Source organism: Eretmochelys imbricata, chromosome 22, assembly GCF_965152235.1.
Source record: "Eretmochelys imbricata isolate rEreImb1 chromosome 22, rEreImb1.hap1, whole genome shotgun sequence".
Lineage (NCBI taxonomy): Eukaryota > Metazoa > Chordata > Testudines > Cheloniidae > Eretmochelys > Eretmochelys imbricata.
Window position 1 is genome coordinate 16,582,383 of NC_135593.1, and position 21,234 is coordinate 16,603,616.

Here is a 21,234-nt window from a genome sequence, read left to right on the forward strand (position 1 = left end):
TTTACTGCACCTGAAAAGAAAGGAACAATCAGGTTGGCTAGGGCCCCCTCATAACTCTGCTAATGCACTTCTCCTAACTGGCAACACTCTGTGTTTAAGGTAGCCATGCCCTCCAACAATGAGCCTTGTTCTTGGCCCACAGAACCCCCTTCTCTTCCAGTCCCATGTGTCCCACAGCTCTAAAAATAGTCTTCAGCCCTGACCTGCAGCATCCCTTCATGTGGCAGTCTTTGGCCTTTCTTGAACAACATGTGTTACTGGTTCTTAATCGTGCAATGACTTTGTCGTGTGGACAGGTGTGTGCTCCAAGACAAGAGGCCCACCATGCAAACTCACTTGGGACTCAGACCAATTGAAGTCACCTCTCTAGGCACTAAACTGGAGCTACAGCTTTGTCCTTTAGATGGAGCAAGGCCCATCGCCCCAAATGCAGCTGCCCCACTGTTTGGCCATTTGATTCATCAGACTTGTATTATATTTGCTTTTATCTATGTATTTGTTAGTGTGTTTGTTTACTTTGTTGCCACCATGTTGTTTCCAAGTAGTGCAGTTCATTTTCTTTTATTTACACACATGGACCCAACAGCTCCCACTGTGATGCTTTAAGGTTAATTTTTCAAAAGAGTTCAGCATCCAGTGTTCACCCAACATATCTGACCTCAGTTGTGGTGGCTAAGCACTGTTAAGAATCTGACCACGGCTGTTAGTTTGATTCTGAAGTTTGGAGGACGGGGCAGATTCTCAGCTCTTCCTTTCTAGTCCAAAGGAGAGTGGAAAGATCCCTCTGATTTACAAGACCTGCCTTCAATGTCAGCCGATAATTCTCAGGGCCCAGGATAGTATAGACTGCTGTTCAGTGGATCTAACAAGGCCTTGGGGTTTGACCTTTCCTATAAATAGAGAGTATAGTGACACTACATAGCTTGGGATCTGGGGTGTGTATAATACGCATGACTGTCGGAATCCGTTCAGTGAAATGTTATAGAATATATTGACTTTCTCAGAGCTCATGTGGGGCAGTGCTGGAGAGACAAAGCTTGGACAATTGACAGGCACTGTTAAATATATCTGGTTTATTTCTTCTTTCAAATTTGTAAATAAAATCAACCCGCTGCGGGCCTGGCCTGTAGTTCTCAGTGTGACTTCAGCACCTCTGAAAAATCCAGCCCCTATTACCACAGCATGTGAGCTATGTTCCCCAATGTATTTATTCTCACAACACCCCTGTGAGATAAGATAGCACTGTTATCCCCATTTTACAGAGGAGGAACTGAGGCACAGAGAGGCTCAGTGATTTGCCCAAGGTCACATCGCAGGTCTGTGGTGGAGCAAGGAATCGGACTCAGCTCTCCCAGGCTAGCACCCTAATCTCTGGATTAGCCATCTTTTCAAATTAGGCCCTTCCTTTATGTCGGGTATATATTTAAAAAATACAAAATGAGTCTGCTCACCAGTGTTATCACTTTCATGTTCTGTACAGCTCTGTATCTTCATTCAGAAACATATGCTGTAGATCAGGGTCTGGCTCCTACCCTGGCAAAAAAAAAGACTGTCTGGCTTGACAAAAGATATGTCTACATCTTGAGGATGAGGTTTGTACAGGTCTCTTTGCAATAGGAGCTGCTCAAGTATAAAAGAAAGCCCTGTCTTGCCTTGGCACTGCTGTGTCACTTCAGATTGCGAGACCCAACAGTTTGTGTGATATGTACCTTCAGATGAAAGTCATATTTATGAACTGAGAAATTGAGTCTCTAATGAAATAATACTGTAGCCAGGGTGGACAAAACAATTGGGGGACAGGAATGAGAGATGCCTACCGAGTGACCTTATGTGAATTTAGCAACCTAAATTTATAAGGACTTTGTGGCAAATGAATAGCTAGTTTCTACGAATGTCTCTAACAGTGTTCATGACTGAGTGTGCGATGGCATTTAGATGGTTATAGGAAACCCAGTGTCCCCAAACCTACACCAGTCACATATTTAATGGGAGGCTGCTCTCTTGAGTACTTTATTATCAGCCTCTGATCAAGGGTTGAATGTAGTAGTGGTTCCTAATTTCTATCAAGGCTTGTTAGCAGGGTCACACTAATTGTGCTTGAGAGTGTTCCCGCAGACCCCATAGCAGTTTGAGGGAATCAGTGCATACACTTAAAGTCGCACCAGTGTATTTTTAGAGTTTTATGTAATGTTGAGATTATGTGAAGGGCTTAATTTTCAAGAATTGTCTTGGCATGTCGGGTGCCTATGTTAGGTGTCATCCCAGAGCATGCCCTCTTGTGACACAGAGGAAGGCCCTCAGGCATGCTGTCCCCAGCTTCCTTTTGCTTCTTTCAAGTGAGTTGTTTCCACGGTATGTATCTGATGAAGTGAGCTGTAGCTCACGAAAGCTCATGCTCAAATAAATTGGTTAGTCTCTAAGGTGCCACAAGTACTCCTTTTCTGTTTTCAGTACAAAGTACTTAAATTAACAGTCCCCTTTTGGGGTCCAGTTTACTTTAGTTTTTGTACATATGCTGTTTTCTTTGACCCCTCAGGCCCAAACTTTTCCCCTCAGGAAAGGGATTCCACAGCCATTCTTCCACAGTGGCTCAAACCAGCTTAGAATAATAGAATCATAAAAGATTAGGGTTGGAAGAGACCTCAGGACGTCATCTAGTCCAACCCCTTGCTCAAAGCAGGGCCAACCCCAACTAAATCATCCAAGCCAGGGCTTTGTCAAGCCGGGCCTTAAAAACATGTAAGGATGGAGATTCCCATCACCCATTCCAGTGCTTCACCACCCTCCTAGTGAAATAGTGTTTCCTAATATCCAACCTAGACCTCCCCCACTGCAGCTTGAGACCATTGCTCCTTGTTCTGTCATCTGCCACCACTGAGAACGGCCGAGCTCCATCCTCTTTGGAACCCCCTTCAGGTAGCTGAAGGCTGCTATCAAATCCCCTCTTACTCGTCTCTTCTGCAGACTAAATAAGCCCAGTTCCCTCAGCCTCTCCTCATAAGTCATGTGTCCCAACCCCCTAATCATTTTCATTGCCCTCTGCTGGACTCTTTCCAATTTGTCCACATCCTTTCTGTAGTGAGGGCCCCAAAACTGGACGCAATACTCCAGGTGTGGCCTCACCAGTGCCAAATAGAAGGGAATAATCACTTTCCTCGATCTGTGGAAGGGAATAATCACTTTCCTCGATCTGCTGGCAGTGCTTCTACTAATGCAGCCCAATATGGCAACAAGGGCACACTGTTGACTCAAATCCAGCTCCTTATCCACTGTAATCCCCAGGTCCTTTTCTGCAGAACTGCCGCTTAGCCAGTCGGTCCCCAGCCTGTAGCAGTGCATGGGATTCCTCCGTCCTAAATGCAGGACTCTGCACTTATCCTCATCCAATTTCTTTTGGCCCAATTCTCCAATTTGTCTAGGTCACTCTGGACCCTATCTCTACTCTCCAGCGTATCTGCCTCTGCCCCCAGTTTAGTGGTATCTGCGAACTTGCTGAGGGTGCAATTCTTCCCATCATCCAGATCATTAATGAAAATGTTGAACAAAACTGGCCCCACAGTCCATCAGTAGCCCCCCAGCTTCCACAGTCCGTCAGTAGCCAGGTTCCATCCATGCTTCTTGGAGATCTCCTAGCTCTACAGAGGCTTCAGTTTTCATCTCCATCTCAGAAGGCCTGATTTTAGCATGACCTGCCTATGAAGTGACTTTATTTATTGACTTCATCAGAGGAGGTGAGCGAAGTGTGTCACAGGTGGGTCAGGACCCATCACCGCTTAAGGGACCAATCATCCTGTGGCAGTGCCCAACTTGAGATATCTGAAATGGACCGCTTGGAGGGGAAAGAAAAGATCTCACGGAAATGTTAGTTGGGTACCTGGGGTTGGTACAAACGAGTCAGAAGAGTGAAAATCCCATGTGACTTTGCTATTGCTATTCATATTTGGGAGCGTGGAAATGCAGATTTTTGGGTTGGATTTTCCCTCCCTCCTGCCCTCTGTCAGGTGAAGTTCCTGCCTCTTTGCCCTATGATGAGACCCCTCAGGGGCATTACTGAGTGGGGAGTTTATGTGGACAGTGGCATTTGAAGCAATTTGCAATGGAAATGCCTGCTTGGGGGAAGGAAGTAGATGAGGAATAGTCCTCACTAGGACAGAAGACACATAATCCCCCCCTATATAGAACAGGCAGGGCAGCAGAGCAGAGGATAAAAGAAATTGAACGTGTTTCAGTGACTTTTATTTTCCATTATGGGGCTAGGCTAGCTGTATTCTGTACTCTCTCCCTGGTCCCTTACTACCAAAGCACCATCTGCACTGTAAGTTTTGTTGTCAAGCTGTCACTGCTTAATAGCAGCTCTCGATGAGACACTGACATTTTTAAAGGCCAGATCAACATGGCTGACAGCAAGGGTTCGTTTATAGGGATAATGCCAGCATTGTGCTGGGATATGGTAAATCAAATATAGAGGGAGCAGCTTCTTGCAAGTCATCACTTTCTCTCTCTGACAAAAGTCTTTGAGGTGCGGCTGCTTCAGCTTATCTCCCCATGCCGAAGGAAGCAGACACACACCAGATGGGAAATAAAGGCGGAGAAATGACTCTTCAAATCAGGGAATGTGCAGATGGGGGCCCAGCAGTTGCATCTGGTCAGATTGGGATACAGTCAGAATCCCTGCATTAATGAAGCTTTGCAGGAAGGAAGATTTGATTCTGTATTTTCCATGAGTTCATAATGCACACAGGATGGCCGAAGGAGGGGGGTGACATGTGCATGGAGGAGAGTTGTTTCATTTATGCAGAACCGTGCATGAAAATTAAGCTTCCTCCCTTCCCTTCTGCAGTGTGACGGATGGAACTGGAGAAAGAGGGTTCAGGAGGAACTGAGTATGGTAGGTGGCACCAGAGGCTTGTGGGTGCAAGTTGGTGCCAGGAAGCTGCCTCTCAAACCAGAGAGCCTCACTGTGTCACACTGATCTCGCAGCACGCTTAACAAAAAATCTCTTACCTTCCAACTCTGCCTGCCTGTTGCAGCACTTCCTGCGAACGAATCACTGCCCATGGACACACATCGCTGTCCACAGAATCCATGGGGAATCAAACTTGAGTATTTGTGTGGCGGCGTGGACAGAGCCCTGGACTGAGACTCAGGAGACCTGGATACTTTTTCCCAGCTCAGCCACTGGCCAGCTGGGAGAGCATGGGCAAGACACAGCCCCTCCCTGTGCCTCAGTTTCCCCATCTGTAAAATGGTTGTATGGACCCTGCTAAGTGTGTGTGCCTTCTCAAGGTGTTGGTGTATTTGGGAAATATGTACAGAAGGACCTGCAAAGAGAAGCAACATCAGACATGGGCCCAAGGATAGGAATCGGCTTGGCTCTAGACATTCCCAAAACCTAGTGGTGGTTGACCACCATGCCCTTAGCCAGCGCTGTTGAAGGAATATTGCCACTGACTTCCATGGGAGGAGGATTGCGCTGTAGCTTTCTGATGACATCTACCTCTGATGTACTGTGGTGTAGAGGAGATGCCCCATGTTGATTTATTGTCTCGTTGCTCGCAGAGTGCAGATGCTCGCCACGTGGAGCTGCGCTGTGGGAGGGCAGGTTACTTTGCTGTAAGTGGGAGCTGCTGTCTTTGCAGTGATTCAGCAGTGATCACCTGCCAGGACTCACTGGCTCTTTCAGGCAGAGCAGACATCTGGTTAGCAGTTGGCTTTGGTTTTGCATGTTACCTGTGTGACTGGAAGGTCGATCTAGGATAAAAGGACCAAACTGCCATCTGGCAGGAGCTAATTCGTTGGTGTGTTGACTTGTTGCTGCTAGTCACCATTTGTGATTGTAAATTCAATTGTGAAGGGGCCTATAACTTTGTGTATGAAGGTTCTCCCCCCCGCCCCCCCACCCCTTCTGGCATTAGTTTCAAACAGTGACATTGTTAATGATGCTGTTCTGGTGGCAAGTTAAATCAGGAGCATCAGACGCAGAAGCGCCCAGCTCTGCAACCCCTCTCCTCCTTGTTCCTGTTGCAGCAGAGAGCAGAGCTGTCAGCAACGTTGCCGCTAACACCGCCAGCCCCTGTCGCATGGGTCACTTGAACTCCTTGCTTGCTCCCTTTCCGTTGCTGGCAGGTGGAAGGATCGACATGCAAGTCAGGAAGCAACACGCTGTGTATGATGTGTTGGTGCTAGTGGATTCCTGTGCTCAGTCATTTTAATTTCAAGCAGCTTCGACCCCAAAGGGGGATGTGCTTTGGAAGTGGATGCACTTTTAGCCCTCTGGGAGACTTTGTACAAACAGAAAAGGAGGACTTGTGGCACCTTAGAGACTAACCAATTTATTTGAGCATGAGCTACATCAGATGCAGCCGATGAAGTGAGCTGTAGCTCACGAAAGCTCATGCTCAAATAAATTGGTTAGTCTCTAAGGTGCCACAAGTCCTCCTTTTCTTTTTGCGAATACAGACTAACACGGCTGTTACTCTGAAACCTGTCTTTGTACACACAGTAACCGTGTCTTGCTGAGCAATTGAGGAGAGGGGTGTTAGTTGCTTTATCTCTGTTTCCCTGGGTGAGTTTCACAGTGATCAAAAATGTTGAGAAATAATTGTTTCTTACCCCGCTTTGTTCTTGTGCTCTGTTTCACATCTGTGTCACTCACAGGAGAGCTGCCAACTGTTCTGGGTAACTGAACTGAGACCAAATTGTAGGTAAAAAAAAATCTCTACATATTTTAGGCAAAGGTGTTTTAGGAGAAAAAGAATGCCCTTCATTTCTAACGCATGATATAGGGTGGGGACTTTTACTCACCTGGCTATTCAATGTTCATATAAGTCATATGGCAAAGTTCATCTGTGAACAGGTATTGATCTTGCATGGGCTTCCTATCTCTGGACAGATTTATACCTGGTGAAATCTCCATTGACGCCAGAGGGGTGGATTTGTTTAAATGTCTTTTACCAAGACGATTTTTCTGTCTTTATCGTCTGGCTTGGGGCGTGAGACGCCTTTTATGCAATAAGCACGAGGGGGATTTTCAGGCAAAATACTCATGTCAGGCTACAACCAGCCATTCTCTTTCTCCACGTAGGGCAGTCTGTGTCTGTGTGTTGCTTAGAGTTGTCTCCATCTGACTGGCGGGGAGTGTCCTGCTCATACATCTGACTTCCTTATTGTGCTTTCAACCAACAACCCCTTTCTCTGCCTCCCTCATCCCCACCCAACAGGTGGGGAAAGAGTGGGGTGTGCAGCCTGTTGATGCTGATGCAGCATGAAGCAAATTGAAGAGCTCCTGCTTCAGAAAGTATTTTCAGCTGCTTTCCCAGGCACATCCCCTCCAAAACATGCCACCTGGCTGGGTAAGGAGGAGATGATGATGATTTACATTGCATTAACGTGTGGACGTTGCAGTCATGGGCCAGGCCCCCATTCTGCTAGATGGTACAAAAACAACAAAAACGTTCTGCGTCCCAGAGAGCTTCAAGTCTAAGTATATGACAAGAGACAGAAACTCTGCATGCGAGCAAGTGTGACTCTCATCTGACATCCCACTGCAGCTGCCATGGCACTGGGATTCCTCTTCTCTGTGGAGTGCTGCCTGAACAAGATACAGACAAGTTCTGGGGTTCTCCAGGACCCCAAAATACCCTGTCTCCATGTGGGTCTTGAGCGAACAATTTTCTTGGATCGTTAGAAGCCTGAATGAGCCCTGTGGGACGTTGCAGCAAGAGTCAAGTGACACTCCACAGCCTGGGTAGGCAGCATGTGCAGCGTGATTAGGAATCATTTAACATTCAGCCACAATTTATGTATTAGAGGATGTAATTTGTAGAAACACTTAGCCAGAGCCTGAGAATTTGAGCCCTGATGCAGGAGCCTATTCTTTTCAGCTAAGTCACAGGGTGATTGGCCCCTTTAAATGAAGCAGATCATAGAATCATAGGGTTAGATGGGACCGCAGGGGTCATCTACTCAAAGCCCCTGCCAAAATGCAGGATTTGTTGTGTCTAAACCATCCAAGGCAGATGGCTCCAGCCTCCTTTTGAAAACCACAAGTGAAGGAGCTTCCACAATCTCTCGAGGCCTCTGTTCCATTGTCCTACTGTTCTGACCGTTAGGAAGTTTTTTCCTGAAACTTAATCTAAATCTCCTATGCTGTAGTTTGAACCCATTGCCTCTTGTCTGTTCTCTGTGGCGAAAGAGAACAATTTTTTCCATCTTTTTTTTGTGGCAGCCTTTCAAGTATCTAAAGACCGCTAGCATGTCCCCCCTTAATCTCCCCTTTTCTAAACTGAACATACCCAGTTCCTTCAGCCTTTGCTCGTATGGCTTGCATTCCATCCCTTCAGTCATGTTTGTCGCTCACCTCTGGATCCTTTCCAGTTTCCTCTACATCCTTTCCATACATTGGTGATCACAATGGGACAGACTACTCCAGCTGAGGCCTAACCAGTGCTGAGTAGAGCGGTATGGTATTATCACGTCCTGTGACTTGCATGCTATGCCTCTGTTAATACAACCTAAAACTGCATTTGCTGTTTTCTCCACAGCATCACATTGTTGCCTCATGTTGAGGTTGAGATCCACCACAACTCCCAGATCCTTCCCAGCAGTGCTGCTGCCAAGCCAGTTTTCCCCCAGTCTGTATTTTTGCATTTGGTTTTTCTTCCCTGAGTGTAGCACCTCACATTTGTCATTGTTGAATTTCATTTTGTTGTTTATAGTCTAGTTCTCCAATTTATTAAGATCCCTCTGAAGTTTAGCTCTATCCTCCAAACCCCCTAGCTTTGTGTCATCTGCAGACTTGATCAAACTTGCTCTCTATACCTACATCCAGGTCATTAATAAAGGTGTTAAACAGCACTGGATCCAGAACAGATGGAACCCCACTTGAGAGCTCCCTCCAATCCGACATTCCATTAATAGTTACTCTTTGTTTTCAGTTGTTAACCAATTATGTGTCCACTTAATGGTGGTTCTGCGGAGCCCGCATTTCTCCATCTTACTTATCAGAATGTCATGTGGGACTGTGTCCAAAGTCTTGCTGAAGTCCAGGTATATTATGTCCACCACCTTCCCCCTTCATCCTCCAGGTATTCACAAATTGAATGTTTTATACATTGTTCTAGTAGCTTTCCAGGCATCGAACTCAGGCTGTCTGGTCTGTAGTTTCCTGGCTCCTCCTTTTCCCCCTTTTAAAAGATGGGCATTATGTTAGCCCTTCTCCAGTCTTCCAGGGCCTTTCCTGTCATCCATGAGCATGTAAATATTATTGCCAGTGGCTCCAAGATTTCCTCAGTTAGTTTCTTCAGTGTCCTGGTGTGAATAGCATCCCGCCCCACTGATTTGAATTCATTCAAATTGGTCAGAAGATCTCTGATGTCTTCTTTTCTTATCCTGATCTGCATCCCTTCCCCTTTATTGTCTGTGGTAACTTCGCTAGTTGTCTGGTCATATGTTTTTGTGAGAAGGCTGAAGCAAAGTAGGCATTGAGCAGCTCTGCCTTCCTATCATCTTCCATTACCAGCTCACCTGGAGTAGATGCTGTGGGATTTTAAGAACTACATGCACTGGGGTGACAAATGGACTATGTTTAAGGATTTTTGTTAAAAGCTTTGTACTGTGTTTTTATAATAAACTCTGTTGGCTTCAGTGGGATTTACATCTGAGTGAGCGAGGCCCTCTGCAGATAAAAAGTGAGAGCTAAGCGTTTGTAATGTTTGAAAATAGTCATCCACCTCCATTATTATTATTTTGTGGTTTTTATTTGGTTTCTTGCCCTTCTTTAGTCATTTGTTTGAACACTGGAATGATGACAAAGCTCCTGCATCTGTTCTGTATATTCAAAGAGCTCTGGGGCTTAATGCCTGTAGTCCAGTCATTGAGTAATTCAGCAGCACATGTCCTTTTCCTCGGTCGTGATAAGGAACGATGCCATTGATTTATGAGATATGGCGATTCCTTTGAGAGGAATGTTTTAAAGACTGAGAAAGAGCAGGCATCTGAGATGAATGTCTTCATGGTTTAACAGTGAAGTGAGCAGCCCCTGGGAAAAGGCCACAAATACTGTGGAACCAAAAGACTAAAGGTGACAGATAAAGCATTTGCAGTAGACGGGATGAGAAATGCTCTGGCAACGCAGGATGGAGAAAGAGCTCCATTTAGATGATTGTTTTCTGCAAACTAATGGCTGCGATTTAAAAATAACACACATTAGGTCTGGCCTCCTGAAATTCTTATTTGACCTGGTCTTGTTAGGCCAGGGAGCTGATGCAGCATCAGGCTCCATCTGGCAGAGAGCGAGTGTCCAATTATTTCTAATGCCTCATAACTTACACCATGAAGGAATGGTGCTCTGAGATTCAGGGTGCTGGAAGAAAGGGCACTTGTCTTCCGGGCTGTTGAGCACCAAGCACTGCTTGATTGGGGATGCAGAGGAAAGGGTGAGTTAGGATCTTTTCTTGTTTGTATGGTAGTGCTGCAAGAGTAACGCAAATCAGACAGAAACCAGAATATGAGCAGAAACTCGGAGCCTTGCTCAGATTATAGTGAGGTGCAGGACAGGGCAAGTTTGGGATGGGGGAATTGGCTGTGGCCCTGACTTTCCTCCGTTGGTTGATTTGCATCTCAACCTTCCCCCTGCTGGACCCAAGCAGGATTATTTCAGTAGATATTATTTCCCCTTTTTTGTTTTGGTTTGTTGACATTACTGATCAGTTGCTTCTCTTTGCTTTGTTAAATATTAATCCATTTTTAAAAAAAAAATCTGGATTTTCAGTCATAGGTACCTAAATGTAAGCTCCTAAATCTTTACTTAAGTGACCTGCTTTTCAAAAGTGCTGAGCACCCCGCAGCTCCAGATGCCTTCAATCAAAGCTGTTGGTTGCTTTTGAAAACCTGGCTTCTTGTTTAGATTTCTAAATACAATTTAGGAGCCAATCTTTAGGCTCCTGCCATTGTAAATTTTAGCCTGTGTTTCTGTTTCAGACTTTGCCTAGTCCAGAATAGCTATAGACTGAATATTTACCTAGGATTGTTTTATGTTGATTACCGAAGCCTTTGAACTTATTTCAGTGATACACAGAAATACACAGCAAATTGCTCACTCAGAGGTTCCTGAACACTTCTTAGTAAGTTGTTAGCACTTGAGCCATACTAAGGATTCGTTGGTCCAGACAGTCCAATTCTAAATTTGGAGCCATCATTCAAAATCTGGAGACAAAATGGCATCCGAGATAGATTAAACTGATCAAACTGAAAACCTCTTATAAAGGCTCTAATAGTGGGCTTTAATTTAGTTTATAAAAACTTGCCTCCCCTCTCCTGATACCCTACCTCTTAGACTTGGGCCCATTTATACTAGGAACCATTAAAACTCAGCCCCCGTATAAATGCATCATTGTAGCATCTTTGCATACTTTGACAATACTGCAGTTGCTGCAGACTGACATGCCTTGAGTTTTTGATGGTGTCCCCCTCTGTCTGGTTCTGTTCTGAAGCAGAATGCTAATCCCCCTGTAAGCAGCCATAGCTGCGCTGCAGAGACATGGTGCTCTGGGTTTTGGTGGCCTGGGTTTCAAAGGGTAAGAACTCTTTTAATACCTTTGTACTTGCTTCACAGAGCAATGACCCACTGAGAAGGAGCTATTCCATACATGATGCATGGTGTAAACTGCACAATGTCAGGAGGATTAATAGAACTAAGCTATTTAGTTCTCACTGCACTGGATCTAATAAACCTTTAGCCGTTTATTATGTCTGGCCTTTTGTACCTGCAGTTCTGTCTGGGAGTGAATTATATTAAGGTAATATGGTTGAGAGAAATTAGATTACACAGAAATAAAACGGGCTGAATGCAAGAGCTAAAAGGGCAGCCTGTACTTTATTGAAAACAGGAAGGAGCGACAGTAACCTCCAGACAAGACATGTGAGTGAAGTGGAGTTTTCCAAGAGGAAGATTTAAAGGGCTGGAGCTCTGTAGTCCTAAGAACTGTTTTAATCTCTCACAGCCAAAGGGTCCTCAGTGTTCTCTCTGGACTCCTGATCCAGCCTGTTTACATTCATGCCTGGATTATTTTTAAAACAATTCTCTTTGGGCTCAAAGGGCCAGATGCGCTGGTACTCTCCTCTGGCCGTGTTGCACTGCTCTGGTGACACAGAGCAGCCATTAACCTGGTTTAATGGGCCATTTAAATTGGGTTTATAGCTGCCAGGGCAGTGCAAAGCAGCCAGAGCCTGCCAATGAGTCCAGTCCTAGATCATTCGGATAGTAACTGTGCTTCTGCAACACAAAGAGCAAAGACAATGCAAAAATGAAGAGGCCTAAATAGCCTTATGAGGCGTAAATGACTTATCTATGAATGCTGCTCTGCTTGTCACAGTGCTTGCTCCACTTCCAGTAGCTTTGCCCTATTTTGAGGAAGAGTGAATATTAGTAGCCTCTCAGGATAGGGACTGTCCTCTGCTGAGCTGCAAGCCCTCAACACAAGTCACGGGAACAATGTGTCACTGCTGTCTGCCAGTGCTCAACACATGATGCCTGCAAACTTTAAAGAAAAATAGTGATGCTCAGAATCTCACACCCATATCTTGGACAGTGCAGTTGCTGTTTTGATGGACACAAGCACTGATACATGTGTGTTATGGCAATAATTCTCTATGCAAATGTGAGGCAAACACATGGCAGGGTGAGAGCAGCTGTGAAGCTAAGCAGCATACAAACCTTGAGTGTGTAAGGAAAGCACAGAGTCAGTATATACTTGAGCAGCTGAACAGCCTGAAGCATGTTACTTCGTTGCCAGACTCAAATTGGGATTCTCTTCTCCCACTGCCAGCTCTGTTCCTTTCTCTGCTTTCCCCTTTATGCACTGAACACCCTCCCATTTCAAGCCCACTAAGCCGCCACCTTCTTTTCATTGCAGCCCCTTCCTTCCACGATGCCTTCCGTGTGATGCAGTAACCACAAATAATAGGGTTCCCAAATGTGTGGTCTTATTACTGCACTCTCCAGTCCACCTCCAAGCATGACGTGCAGCCCATATCTTGGTGTACAACAGATCACCGGTAACGCAGCTCCTTCCATACCTTTCTGTGTAGGCACAGGAAGAGGTGGAAGTGGCTCATATCGTTACAGGCTCTTTGAGATCCTTAGGGATGGAAGGCTGTGTATAATCAAACGCTGGCTGGGAGCGTTAGAACTGGAGTTAAGAGCCCTTGCCCTTCCATTGCTGAGCTGACAGAGTCCCAAGAGGCAGGACAGTTTTCTGCTGGATGACTCCAGTTGCCTGACTCCTGCTTTGCATTCTTTCCCAGTGTCTCTACAAGTGGATATTGTTCCAAGTCAGGTGGAGATCAGCGTAGGAGAATCCAAATTCTTCTTATGTCAAGGTGAGTGCTGTCGGCTGCCGCTGTCAGGATTTTCCAGCCATGTTTGTTGAGTCACTTTTGGGGAACCCACTCCACTCAGCCCCAGACATATTCACATGTACAGGGACATGCCATTTAATTCTCCATGTTGTTGTTGGGTTTTTGGTTTTTTATTTTGTAATTCAAGCAGATCAAAAGCAATCGCAGGTATAATAGCAAAGGTGACAGAGGTGGTTGGGCTGGGAGAGTAAAGACCCACTTCCTGGGGCTGGGAAGAGAAGGCAGCTCTTAGCAGGTTTTTGTAACAATAAAACAACCAAAAACGAGCCATCCCAGAACCCCGAAGAACCCAGAAGAGATGCCCCAGAAATGTGTTACATCACATCTCAGCATTGGTCTTTTTTGTTTTAGAAGTATTCGTATTAGGTCCGAGATTTTTCAAAATCATCTGGGGGATTCTGATACCCAATTTCCAAGAGCTTGAATGGGAGCTTGGATTCCAAGCCCCTTGGGCAGCTTTGAAAATCTCCACCTCAGCCCCCAAGGATTTTAATACCACAGGAATCCTGCATTTTTAATATCATCCTTCCTGCCACTTGCTCCAACCAGCTGGGTGAAAGAAGCATGCATCCCGTGTGGTACTGCACAATTACTGCAGCACACCGCATTTCAGCACACACACATGCTACTGGCTACAGGTTTCCCTGTAAAGCAACTGGCCTGGTTTGCCTGGGTGAATTGGTTGCCTGGGTGCAACACTGGTATGATAACAAATGATCCTAGGTCACCCCTAAACCAAAGCATGACACTGAGCAAACATTAAAACATGGCTTGGAGCCAAGTTCCAGTGGTGGAGTGTCTGACTTCCCCAAGCATTTCCTCGTTAGAGCAAGGGAGGAGGCTGTGGGACCTAGGCTAGCGCAGTGCAGTGTCATTTGTTAATGTATGTAAAGTGCTTTGAAGGCAAAAGTGTCCTCTGAGTAAGTGCTACTGTGATGACTCCACCTTGGTCTCAGCAAATGGGATTGGTTAAATTTCCTCTGACAGATTCCTCTGAACAAATAGCAAAGCCACATGGGAAAACCATGAAACGTGAGCTCCAAGAGATGGGTCCTTACAAGCTGCTTTGATATGCATCAGATGCAGTGGCAGGTTTAACTTGCTTGATGCGCTGGTGCAGCAATTTAACCAGCTTGGTTTGCAATGCAATGCCCCAGCACAACCTGCAAACAGGGATATTTATTGGAGCAGGAGGAGTGCTGTGTTTCCATGCTGAGTGGGATGGGGGAAGAAGACCGCAGGGATGTATATGAGGCCATTCCAAGCCTGAAATGGGCAGCTGCTCCTTTTGGCTGCATGGGGCAGCAGCTAATAGATGTCTTTCTGTGAGGGTGGGAAGCTGTCCCTGGTGGAGCCAGAACATAGTGTATAATGTGTGAGACACTGCTGGGATTAGCCCTCTGGCATCTGAGCTTGTCAACAAATCCAAGGGGGCTTAAACGTGCCCCCTCAGGTGGGGTGGGCACTCTCACAAACCCAGCTCAGTAAGCATGCCCCACGCTGCCCGGGCATCAGAAATCCTTTGCCTAGTCTGGGCCCTTTCCACAACCCTGCAGGTGATGGCCACCAGGGCCCTGGCTGGCTGAGAGGGAGCAGGTCCAATGTGCTTTGTTTCATTTCTAGTGACTGGGGAAGCCAAAGCCAAAGACATTTCCTGGTTCTCCCCCAACGGCGAGAAGCTGACGCCCAACCAGCAGCGCATCTCAGTGGTGCGGAACGATGACTTCTCCTCCACCCTCACCATTTACAGCGCCAACATCGATGATGCTGGCATCTACAAGTGTGTCGTCACCAGTGAGGAGGAGGGCGACTCCGAGGCCACCGTCAACGTGAAAATCTTCCGTAAGAGCACGGCTCTGGGAGCCTGCTTTGGGGTCGGGCTCTTCTGAGGGGAGGCCAAGGGACTTGCTGAGGAGATGTGGCTCTTGTTAGTGAGGGGTGGCCAGGAAGGGGAGCCACCTCCCAAACAGACTGGGAAGTGGAAGGCTGTCAAAGAGGAGCCCATTCCTCCCTTAGCAGTGAGGGGAGTGTTGACTGTGAAGAAGGGTGGGGAGGGACATGAACAGGAGGCTGGAAAGTGGTGGGCAGCCTTGCCTGTGAGGAGACGCTCACCTGTGAGAAGCTAGGAGAAGAGCTGGTCTGTGAAGGATATGGGAAGAGGGGAGTTTGTCCCACAAAGGGAGATGGGACGGAGGTAGTCATGGTATTTGTCTGACTGACCCCCCGCCCATCTCTGTTGTCAGAGTTACTGAGAGAAACAGATTTCAGAGTAACAGCCGTGTTAGTCTGTATTCGCAAAAAGAAAAGGAGTACTTGTGGCACCTTAGAGACTAACCAATTTATTTGAGCAAACAGTGAAAAGCCATTCGTGGACAGTGTTTACATCACTGCCCAGGCCAGGCTGGCCTTTGTGTCTCAAGCTCGCCAGCTAGCAGTGGGCAACTTCCATATTTCCTCTCAGTTAACCCTGTGATTTGTCAGGTTGGCCTCAGAGCCACATTCCTCATTTGCTGCTCTTCCCCATCTAATTCATGTTCCTCCATCCAAACCAGACCCTCCTGGTGTCACCAACATGCTGTTAGCGGGGAGACTGAGAGCTCAGCCTGAGGGTTACTTCTGGTTGTGTGAATGGTCCCTGGCCCATACCGCTGTCAGGAGCCAAGCAAAGGGATCCATAGGCTAAACTGAATAGTTCAGGGCCAGGAAGGCCATTCCTAACACACCCTTTGCTCAAGCCATTCAGCGACCCTGCATTGACCTGCTTAATGGTGTGCGACGGATAAAGCAAGGGGTTGATTGGCTGTGATGACTGTTACTATCATACATGCTTTGCTCGCTTCTTGTTACCCAGGGTCTCTGCACAGCAAGTAGGCTGGGGAGACAGCCAGCTCCAGCAGTCCCTGTCCACAACAGAGGTTGTGGTAGCCACTTTCTGGAGCCTCTGCTCTCAGGCCCACTGCTCTGAGACCTGGGTAGAAACAGAACAGCCAGTATCTCCAATCACAGAGCTGGACAATCCCGTGGTCTTTGCAGTTTGCAGAACGTGCTTGGAGCTTAGAAAGGGTCCTTCACCCCTGCTGGAGACCCCACTAAAATCTTTGATGCAAGATAGTGAGGTGCGAAGGTAGAGCCCAGTGTGACATGAATGTCTGGGAGATAAGCATGGAATGATGTGCCTGGTGCAGATCAGGCAGCATTGGGATGAGGCAGGATCAGGGCTCAGCACAGCCCCATGGGGGATCCTGCATTCAGGAGGCCCATAGTAGCCCTCAGCTGGCAAAGCTATCCTAGCTGTTCCTTCCCTACCAGCTGGGAGGTTTTGCGTTTGGCTTTCCCATAACACAACATCCAAATATGGACACTCTTGTGAATCCAGTCGCCTCTTGGTGTGTAACTAGCACAGGGTTCCTATACCATAGTGCAGGATGCCAATGCCAAGCTACACACATTGGTATGGCGTGAGCATCCCAAGTGGGTTCGTGCATGTGTATCATTGTTTCATCTTTGCTTTTAGTTGGCAACGTGCCTTGCAATTCAGATGGTGCCCACAACTCGCTGGGGCAGCAGCTCCATTGTCCTGTTGCTCTCCTTGTTTTCAGAGAAGCTGATGTTCAGGAATGCTCCCACCCCTCAGGAGTTCCAGGAGGGGGAAGATGCTGTGATTGTGTGTGATGTGCTCAGCTCGCTGCCTCCCACCATTATGTGGAAGCATAAGGACAGGGATGTTGTCCTGAAAAAAGATGGTAAGGAATGAGAGGTCTTGGCACTTGCCCTTTCAGAGGCCTTGTGTAGGTCTGCCGGGGTGGCAAATGGACAAGTAGGCACAGGGAACTCAGAGCAGTGAGGGTAAAATGGCACACATTAGGTTTGGCCTCCTGGGACCATTATGATCATCCAGCCTGATCTCCATAACACAGGCCAGAGAACCTCACCCAGGAATTGCATTAAAAGGCAGCATCTAGTAGTTGAAATAGAGTTGAAAGAGAAATCCAGTCTGGATTTAAAGACGCCAAGTAGTTAGCCTGTCCTGGCCAGAGCCCTCCCATTTCCCCTACCCTGGGCCAAGGAGCTGCACACAGTGGAGCCCATCTATGGATTTTGTGAGCTGATGTCACTCCAGAGCACTGTCTCCCCTGAGCACGTGAGCAGTGTTGCCTCTGCAGCGTTTCCCAGCCCGTCAGTCTAGGCGCTTTGCCACAGTCTCGCTGTGAGACCTTGGGCAAGTCTCTCAGCCTGCCTGTGCCTCAGCTCCCAATCTAGAAAAGGGGGCTATAGCCCTGCTCTACTTCATAGCGGTGGTGTGAGGATACACGCACTAAAGGATTGTGAAGTGCTTTGAGATTTACTGATGAAAAATGCTATATTAGAGCTAGGTATTATCATTATTTAAGACCAGACTCCACTCCCCTGGGAGACAAGCAGTAAATGGTTCATTGGCCCAAGCCAGGTATTGATTAAACTTAAAGTAAAATAAAAGTGCTGGTTGTAAAATAACAAAGCGGTTTGTCCCCACTGCCTCTTAGCTTGCTGTGTGAGGGAATCTCTCCTGGATGAGTTCTTTCCTGGCAATGTCAGATCTGATTATGGGGGTGACTTTCATTACTCTGATGGAAAGGGAAGTTACATTACATTAAGTTCTGTCTCCAAGCTGTAAGGGGGGTGGGGAAGTGCCCATTGGTTGCAGAGCTCTCTCTAAATGATCCTTGACTGAAGCTTCCTTTTTCTCTTCTAGTCCGATTTGTAGTCCTGCCCAACAACTTCCTGCAAATCCGGGGAATCAAGAAAACGGATGAGGGGACGTACCGCTGTGAGGGCAGAATCCTGGCTCGTGGGGAGGTCAATTTCAAGGATATTCAGGTCATTGTGAATGGTGAGCAGCTTGGAGCCCTGGCAGTGGAGGGGACCTGTGCTACTTGGGTTATAGGCTGCTGCACACTTGTCTTGGAAGGAGAGACACGATCATCAGTTCACACTTGTGAACTGTCAGAATCATGATCCATGAGGCTTATTAATCTCACTCTGCTGTGTCAAATAAACACACCCATGAAATCAATTTGGCATTTACAAGATGTTTACAGGAAATTTTCATGTCAGGAATAAGCTTGAATGTCTCATAGCTCAAAGTGAGAGATGGCCCTCATTTTGATTCATGGATGGTTTTGTCCAACAGACCATCTTCTGTGCAATGTGGGTCCTTTTCCTCCCATCATTTGATAGAGACCCTGTGCATCAAATGTATAGGTGCAAACCTGCAGGTGACGTGCTCCCTTTGGCGCAAGGTTGTGATTCAATGGACTGATTTGTGTGTATGGCAGAGGGCAGGAAACTTCCTTACCTGGTTATTTTCTACCCACCTGTTCTTTTCCCCTCTCTCTAACCCAACTTCTTTTTCTTCCAGTGCCTCCTTCTGTCCGTGCCAGACAGAACACCATGAATGCTACGGCCAACCTCAGCCAGTCTGTCACCTTAATGTGTGATGCTGATGGCTTTCCTGAGCCAGCCATGCGCTGGATGAAGTAAGATACTCTAAGCACAGTTTACATGGTTTAAGAGTATGGATGTTTTAACTGAGGCACTTGACGTGAGTGCTGCTTCCATCTGCATCTCTGATTGAGCAGAGCCGGTCACAGCGGGGAATGGCACAATTTTAATTTAGCTAGTTAGCATGAGGGATGTTTACAGGTGAAGAACTCCATGGCACAGGATTCCAAGGCAAGGGTACTGAGGATGCAACCAAAGGAGGAAAACAAGTGTGAGACAGGTGTTACCATGGGGAAATTGTCCTTCCTCCCAAACAAAGAAGCTAAATTTAGAAATACAGATGTTCTAAAAACCAGCCAGCATTAACTTCCCACCCAACCTGCTTGTTTTGTGTCCTGCAGGGATGGGGACCTGATAGAACGGGGGGACGATGACGAGAAATATGACTTCAACTATGATGGCTCCGAGCTGACCATCAAGAAGGTAGAGAAGAGCGATGAGGCTGAGTACACCTGCATCGCTGAGAACAAGGCCGGAAAGCAGGATGCCATTATCCACCTCAAAGTCTTCGGTAAACAGGGCAATAACAGGCTTGATATAGCTCCTTCCCTCCCCGCCCCACTCCCTACAGACTGGTCAGAGACCCCAGCTGGCCATTGGCAGCTCATTGCTATAAACTGGAAGCAGCATGCCCTACCTACCCAGCAAGTATGTCTGGCTCAGACACTGGGTGTGCTTGCTGAATTAGTCTCAGCCTCCATGCCAGCACTATGCTGTGTACCAGACAAGAGATGCCGATGGTCACTGTGAAATACTGAGTCTATTCCATTTCTTGTTTCTTATGGCTGAAATTTTACCCTCCCCTGCAGGGGGTCAGCACTAGGCTGTGTGCCACTCAGATGCTTTTCAAGCTTTTAGGGTTGAATCCAAAGTCAATGGGAGATTTTCCCTTTGATTTCTGTGGACATTAGGTCAAGCCTTTAGGTTTTGAGTGGGACTTTTGAAAGCTCTGCATTGGGGTGAATTTCACCCTTAGCTGCATTAGGGAAAACATTATAGTTAGCCCTTGTGAAGTTGTCAGTTTCTTCCAGCTGTTTATTGCCATTTATCACGACCTTTTGTGTGTGTGCGTGTGTGTGTGTGCAGAGATCTGAGTTAAAAAACCCAGCTCACACAAAGGTGGTTGTCAAACAACAAAAGTTAACCTTACCTTTTCTAGTCTCCTTCCTGGCTTTCCTGAAACAGCTTCGGTGTGCTTGCTCCAGGGGCTTAGCTGGGCTCATTTTTAGTTTTGCCAAACTAGAAGCCAGGGCTAGCTGGAGCAGAGGAGGGGAGGGCACACCATGCTGCCCCTCTGCCTGCTGAAGCAATTCTCTCTGAAAGTAGCAATGCAAAAGCCTTTTTGTCTAATAGATGGTTTCAGTTCAGAATTCGCTAATTCCAGGCAGCCTTGCTTCTTAGCAGTGGCCAAAAAACCCATTGTGCTTCCTTTCCAGCAAAACCCAAAATCACTTATGTGGAGAACAAAACTGCCATGGAACTGGAGGACCAGATCACACTGACTTGCGAGGCTTCAGGGGACCCAATCCCCTCCATCACCTGGAGAACCTCCACCCGGAACATCAGCAATGAAGAGAAGGTATAACGGCTCCCAAAGCCAGGACCTCAGTAACATGGCTCAGAGCAGCTCATGTCTGCCATGCCTCCCACTCTTCTCTGCTGAGCCAGAAGACATGATGATGTCATGCAGATGCACACTGAAATCGGGGCAGTTCCCCCTCTCTGTCTATTATAAGACCCTGCCTTGCTGCACAAGGCACCTGTGAGCTTGGTATTTGTCATTAGAGCCCTGGCTGGTGTAAATTGGTCTTGCTGCATTGAAGTCAGTGGAGCTATACCCTTTCGTTGCGGCTCTGCTCCCGCCATGTTTCTCTCTCCTTAGTTCCTACTTCTGAGGCTTCAGAGAATTGCATTAAAGCACCAAACTGGGGATCCTTTACACAGGAGTTTCCAGGAAACAGTCCACTCTTTGGTTCCACTGTGGTGGGTGGAAACGGGTGCCTAATTCCAGTGTGCTCAGTGACCTCATCATGGTGGTAGAACCATCCTAGGGGAAAAAAGCATCTCTCAAAGATGCAATGGACCAAAATGAGCCTGTTAATTTTTTCTTGCCCCCCTGTATCGTACACTCCCACTGCACGTACTCTGGGCACAAACACTGGTTGCCTTTGTGTTCACCTGTATCGTGAATCACATACTGATATCATTTTGTTTTTAAAGGCAAAAATAATTAGCAGGCTTTCTGTAAATAATCGTTCTGGCTTGATTTGCCGC

At 46.9% G+C, this 21,234-nt stretch overlaps 1 protein-coding gene across 1 annotated transcript in view; it reads left to right on the top strand.

Moving 5' to 3' along the window:
• NCAM1 (neural cell adhesion molecule 1) overlaps nucleotides 1-21,234 on the top strand; it is a 274,693-nt gene that overhangs the window by 174,160 nt on the left and 79,299 nt on the right. Inside the window, exons 3-9 of the mRNA XM_077839698.1 lie at nucleotides 13,306-13,380; nucleotides 15,043-15,261; nucleotides 17,019-17,162; nucleotides 18,152-18,289; nucleotides 18,818-18,935; nucleotides 19,302-19,471; nucleotides 20,397-20,539. Of these exons, the coding sequence (XP_077695824.1) occupies nucleotides 13,306-13,380; nucleotides 15,043-15,261; nucleotides 17,019-17,162; nucleotides 18,152-18,289; nucleotides 18,818-18,935; nucleotides 19,302-19,471; nucleotides 20,397-20,539 (1,007 nt within the window). The remainder of the gene's footprint in view (nucleotides 1-13,305; nucleotides 13,381-15,042; nucleotides 15,262-17,018; nucleotides 17,163-18,151; nucleotides 18,290-18,817; nucleotides 18,936-19,301; nucleotides 19,472-20,396; nucleotides 20,540-21,234) is intronic.